General features: G+C 41.6%; 1 protein-coding gene across 1 annotated transcript; it reads left to right on the top strand.

The window, feature by feature from the left end:
• The first annotated feature begins 271 nt into the window (after window positions 1-271).
• On the top strand, window positions 272-3,309 carry LOC139383011 (carbohydrate sulfotransferase 1-like). The gene is made up of 2 exons (XM_071127307.1): window positions 272-760; window positions 1,984-3,309. The coding sequence occupies exon 2, from the start codon at window positions 2,017-2,019 to the stop codon at window positions 3,307-3,309; it is 1,293 nt and encodes a 430-aa protein (XP_070983408.1). The 5' UTR covers window positions 272-760; window positions 1,984-2,016.
• The last annotated feature ends 3,310 nt before the right edge of the window (window positions 3,310-6,619 follow it).

Raw genomic sequence — 6,619 nt, forward strand, 5'->3', positions numbered from 1 at the left:
ATGGGATAGTAATTTAATTTATTTTTCTCTCTCTCTCATTAGACCTTACCAATGCCTTGCATAAAATACCTGTCTTTATAGAGATTGTAACTCTCAGTATTTTACAAATGTATTAGAAAAGTTTCAAATAGCCTAGCATTTATAGAAAATACTCAAAATACAAATAATTAAATAGTAATGTATTTGAACTCAGTTCTGCTCACTTAATCCATGTGACTGTAAACATCTCAGACTGCAACATGTGTTTATCAGGGGCTGTGGGCGGGAGAGTTGATAGAAGGATGTAGAGGAGGTTTAGGGTGGTCCAGAACGCGCGGGCACTTATTGGCACACCTCACACACAGCCAAACCACCAACCTATAGCCTAAACTACAACATGCGCATTAGTCAAGGCAATCTGGAACAGCCTACACGTCGGTGCGGTGGCGGCGGGTTTTGCGAAGGCTGCGACATCATTCTCTAATCTGTTCTACCCTGTGTCTTGGAGTTTCATGTTCTTCTGCCTTGCAACTTTGACTTATTTATTTTATCACGATCTCATCCTTGTAAAACACGGACTGATTCTGATTATTCTACATGTGGGAGCAGTTCCTGTCGTGTTGCTATTCAGACGCATGAGGGAAGAAGACGGGACAGCTGCCGTTCGATAATGTTTAGTCCGAAAATATCAGATTTTTGTGACGACATGTTTTGAACCGTTACATTGCTTTTCTATTGTTTTTCACGGACACCTTTTATTTACCCACTATGAATTTATGTGGTAAGAAAGTAGTTTATTGGATTATTTGGGGTTTATGCATTTTATTTATGTTTAAAATGTGTTTTGTGTGTATTAAGAAGAATAACATGACCGTTATTTGGTCATTTCAGATATGAAAAGTGTTATTGAGGCTATGCCTAGACGTCTAGCCCATTTTTGTAGACTAATCATCTTCGAATGAAAGCGTATTCTGTTGCACTGCGGTAAATCACAGATCTCAGCGCGCTGTCTGTCGTCAATTGTTCGTTGTCACATCTATCCCTTGCCAGATGTAGCGTTGCCAGAGAAATTACAAGACGCTTTTCTACAGGTGCCGCCAGCCTTTTGTCACGATGAGTGACTGAAGTAAATTCAGACAGGTTTTTGCATTAGTCTGATTTCAATCACTGAATTCCTTAGTTTTTATTCAAGGGGAAAATAAAATACCACCAAACATTTACAAAGTAGCATAACATTTTTATTTTGGACACATTTTAGGTGTTGTGTATTTTATATTATCATCAGAAGAAAGCCACCAGTATTGACGAACAACTGCTAGTTACGTTTATTTCTGTTTTAGATCACAACATTTTTAACTTGAAAGCCATTTTTCTTATTTGTGAAGTATAGATAATATTAGTCGAATAGAGAATACCATACATTGTAAGTATATAGATGTAAAATATAGGCTCAAAAGTATCCTTGACATAAACAATTGATAGTATTTTAATCAATTATGTTTTATTGATTGTATTACTGCCACTGGAGATCTGAACATGGTGAAGCTATTTTATATAAATGGTATCTACATAAATATATCCATTATCGAAATTAGAATCTACATGATGGAATCTTAGGTCCTAGGAATCCTATAGTCTTTGATGTAGTATGTGATTGCTTTCTGTAATTTGGGGTTGCCTACAGCTCATAATACAGAAATGCCATGGACCAGAAAAAACAATAACAACTAAACATCCAAACTGGGTCTGGTTTATTGTATTTGACAGTATTATATGAGGGTAAGGCCTTTATTACAGTTCAATAAAACAACAGTAATAAAACAAATTGTAAGATCAACAAAGTAACTATCTAGGAAGAAAAAGTTTGGGATTCAAAACACTAACTTTTTTGTTTCATAGTGAGACTGCTGTATAAACTGTTTTGCTGCTGCTTTCTGTCGGTGTTTGTTGATTCTATACAGCATGAGTGTATCCCAATTATTTTGATTTTTTTTGCTCCACCAGGATCTGAACAGACTGTATCATCTATCTAAATGAATGAATTCAGCCATGCAATGTTCCTGGAAGGCTGTGATTCTGCTAGCCTTAGCGTCCATAGCGATCCAGTACACAGCCATCAGGACGTTCACAGCCAAGCCATTCCAGATGTGTCCAGTGACAATCTCCAACCCTCTGAACTGTGGCATGCTGGGGCAGGATGTGGTGGACTTGTCTTTTGACAAGCGGATCTGTGACGACTTTCTTTACTTCTCCTCCAATGTCTCCAGGAAGACCCATGTTCTCATCCTGGCCACGACCCGCAGCGGCAGCTCCTTCGTGGGTCAGCTGTTCAACCAGCACCAGGATGTGTTTTATCTGTTTGAGCCGCTCTACCACGTCCAGACCACCCTGCTGCCCCGCCTGTCCCGCAGCAGGACGGCAGGCGACACCAGGGTGATGCTGGGGGCTAGCAGGGACCTGCTCCGGAGCCTCTACGACTGTGACCTTTACTTCCTGGAGAGCTACATCAAACCCCAGCCGGCCAATCACAGTACAGACAAGCTGTTCCGGAGGGGAGCCAGCAAGGCTCTGTGCTCCCTGCCTGTCTGCGACGCCTTCAGTCCCGGAGAGTTGAACATCGATGAAGGAGAGTGCGTCAAGAGGTGTGGGGTTCTCAACATGACGCTGGCGTCGGACGCTTGCCGGGAGCGGCGCCATGTGGCCATCAAGACCGTACGGATACCGGAGGTGAGTGACCTCAGGGCTCTGGTGGAGGACCCTAGGCTCAACCTCAAGGTGATCCAGCTGGTTAGGGACCCCCGAGGGATCCTGGCCTCACGCATTGAGACCTTCAGGGACACCTACCGCCTCTGGAGGATCTGGAGGGCCACTGGGAGGAGGCCCTACAACCTGGACCTCACCCAGCTTACCATGGTCTGTGAGGACTTTCTGGGATCTGTAACCACTGGGCTCAGCAAGCCCCCCTGGCTCAAAGGGAGGTATATGCTGGTCAGGTATGAGGACCTAGCCAAGAACCCCCTCCAGAAGACCAAGAAGATCTATGATTACCTGGGTCTGGTCATGGACAAAAACGTAGGAGACTGGATCCAGAACAACACTAGGGGAAGCAATGATCTGTCAGCCAAGCATAAATACGGCACTGTTCGGGACTCAGCGGCCAACGCAGAAAGCTGGAGGCTCAAATTGTCTTATGACATGGTTGATTACACACAGACTGTGTGTCAGCAAGTTCTACAGGAGCTGGGTTATAAGACTGTCAGTTCGCCCGAGGAGCTGAAAAATCTGTCTCTCACTCTCATCGAGGACAAAACTTTTGTACCTTTTTTGTAGAAAAGCAAGGGCCAATCACAACGCACAAATATTTTTGTTATATTTACATTGTTGCCTTCATTTCCTCTCAGATTTGCACTAAACCTCAGAAACCTTGACGACTCCTGTGGTAAGATTTAAGACATTCAGAACAGCACAAGAAAAATCATTTGGGAATGCTGTTTTAGAGATTTCAGTATCAATGTTTTATCGATATTGAAGGGACACTAATGTCAGGTTAATTGACATGAACAACCTACAGTGAAGCACCATCCTACTTAAGATCCCTGAATGCTGACAGTTGCATTGACAAAAGTGAATGTTAATATTTGTACACCAAGAAAACTGGACCTACTGTACAATATTGTTAGGGAATGTACCTAATCATACCTTAACTGATAAATGCTGAGGTGTAGGCCCATGATAAAACCATGCAAGATACATTTGAATGTTGCAGTCAATTTAAATGGTGTTGTTTAAATGTTACAGAGGGTAACAATTAAGGGGTGGCGCTTTAATCGTGTTGAAATAGCTTAACTGAGGGTTGTCAAATCCACCCTCACCAAAGGGTAATGAGTGCCGGACAACAGTGATTTTACAGAGGCTTCATCCCAAATGGCACCCTATTCCCTATCTAGTGCACTACTTTTTATCAGGGCCCATAGGGTTTTGGTCAAAAGTAGTGCACTGTGTAGGGAATAGGGTGCCATTGCAGACGCAAGCATAGTTTACCCTGATCATCCAAGTGTCAGCGAGGTGTTGGAAATGTTTAGTTTGACTTCCCGGCCAACTACTGACGTTGTGGAGCAGGCAGGCAATCAGAGACAGCTGCAGTGGCTGATTAGTCTTATACAGGTAAGCTAGCTCTGGTCTTCACAACATTATCAGGGTAGTGGAGTTTGCAATCTCTGGAAGGAATAGAATTGAACTGAATAGAATACAGTATTTTATGTTCCATTTGTCAACAGAAACTGACCATTATGCTGTCACAATAAGTGAGGAAGGCCTTTGTTATTATCTATCTATTTATTTATTTATTTTGAGTTATTACTTTACAAACATGTACTAAAATAACTTACATGAAACAGTGACAGGCTGGGAAATGGCCTTACCCAATCCCCTTGGACTGCTCTGAAATATTGAGGAGGTGATGTTCATAATCTATTTGCCATATATTTTTCAACTGTTCTGTTTCACAAAAGTTCTGAACCTATATACACTAACTTCCAAAAGTTTGAGGCCCTTGTTTTTGAAAGAAAAGTACATTTTCTTGTCCATATAAATAACATAAAATTGATCAGAAATACAGTGTAGACATTGTTAATGTTGTAAATGATTAGAAACGGCTAATTTTTAAAGGAATATCTACATAGGCGAACAGAGGCCCATTATCAGCAACCATCCTTCCTGTGTTCCAATGGCACGTTGTGTTAGCTAATCCAAGTTTATAATTTCAAAAGACTAATTGATCATTAGAAAACCCTTTTGCAATTATGTTCGCACAGCTGAAAACTTGTGCTGATTGATTAAAGAAGCAATAAAACTGTCCATCTTAAGACTAGTTGAGTATCTGGAGCATCAGCATTTGTGCCTTGAAGGCCAGCATCCTGGAGGTGCCTCTTCACTGTTGACGTTCAGACTGGTGTTTTGCGAGTACTATTTAATGAAGCTGCCAGTTGAGGACTTGTGAGGTGTCTGTTTCTCAAACTAGACACTCTAATGTACTTGTCCTCTTGCTCAGTTGTGGACCGGGGCCTCCCACTGCTCCTTTAATTCAAAAACAAGGAGTGATTGTTGGAGTGATGGTTGTTGATAATGGGCCTCTGTACGCCTATGTAGATATTCCATTCAAAATCAGCCATTTCCAGCTACAATAGTCATTTACAACATTACCAATGTCTACACTGTATGTCTGATCAATTTGATGTTATTTATATGGACAAAAAATGTGCTTTTCTTTCAAAAACAAGGACATTTCTAAGTGACCCCAAACTTTTGAACGGTAACGTACATTTTACGGACACAGTATATTTTCCATTAGTTATCTTGTTGTTATTAGTCCCACCCTTCAGCTCCACTCAACCCCTCCCATCTATCTCTTAACCCCATCCAGTGTTCATTTCTAGCTGCCATATACATGTATACAGTGCCTTGCGAAAGTATTCGGCCCCCTTGAACTTTGCGACCTTTTGCCATATTTCAGGCTTCAAACATAAAGATATAAAACTGTATTTTTTTGTGAAGAATCAACAACAAGTGGGACACAATCATGAAGTGGAACGACATTTATTGGATATTTCAAACTTTTTTAACAAATCAAAAACTGAAAAATTGGGCGTGCAAAATTATTCAGCCCCCTTAAGTTAATACTTTGTAGCGCCACCTTTTGCCGCGATTACAGCTGTAAGTCGCTTGGGGTATGTCTCAATCAGTTTTGCACATCGAGAGACTGAATTTTTTTCCCATTCCTCCTTGCAAAACAGCTCGAGCTCAGTGAGGTTGGATGGAGAGCATTTGTGAACAGCAGTTTTCAGTTCTTTCCACAGATTCTCAATTGGATTCAGGTCTGGACTTTGACTTGGCCATTCTAACACCTGGATATGTTTATTTTTGAACCATTCCATTGTAGATTTTGCTTTATGTTTTGGATCATTGTCTTGTTGGAAGACAAATCTCCATCCCAGTCTCAGGTCTTTTGCAGACTCCATCAGGTTTTCTTCCAGAATGGTCCTGTATTTGGCTCCATCCATCTTCCCATCAATTTTAACCATCTTCCCTGTCCCTGCTGAAGAAAAGCAGGCCCAAACCATGATGCTGCCACCACCGTGTTTGACAGTGGGGATGGTGTGTTCAGCTGTGTTGCTTTTACGCCAAACATAACGTTTTGCATTGTTGCCAAAAAGTTCAATTTTGGTTTCATCTGACCAGAGCACCTTCTTCCACATGTTTGGTGTGTCTCCCAGGTGGATTGTGGCAAACTTTAAACGACACTTTTTATGGATATCTTTAAGAAATGTCTTTCTTCTTGCCACTCTTCCATAAAGGCCAGATTTGTCCTATGGACAGAGTCTCCCACCTCAGCTGTAGAACTCTGCAGTTCATCCAGAGTGATCATGGGCCTCTTGGCTGCATCTCTGATCAGTCTTCTCCTTGTATGAGCTGAAAGTTTAGAGGGACGGCCAGGTCTTGGTAGATTTGTAGTGGTCTGATACTCCTTCCATTTCAATATTATCGCTTGCACAGTGCTTCTTGGGATGTTTAAAGCTTGGGAAATCTTTTTGTATCCAAATCCGGCTTTAAACTTCTTCACAACAGTATCTCGGACCTGCCT

Source organism: Oncorhynchus clarkii, chromosome 2, assembly GCF_045791955.1.
Source record: "Oncorhynchus clarkii lewisi isolate Uvic-CL-2024 chromosome 2, UVic_Ocla_1.0, whole genome shotgun sequence".
Lineage (NCBI taxonomy): Eukaryota > Metazoa > Chordata > Actinopteri > Salmoniformes > Salmonidae > Oncorhynchus > Oncorhynchus clarkii.

Excerpts from the sequence above, each read along its gene's own strand:
- LOC139383011 (XM_071127307.1), top strand. The coding sequence starts at position 2,017 with ATGAATTCAGCCATGCAATGTTCCTGGAAGGCTGTGATTCTGCTAGCC.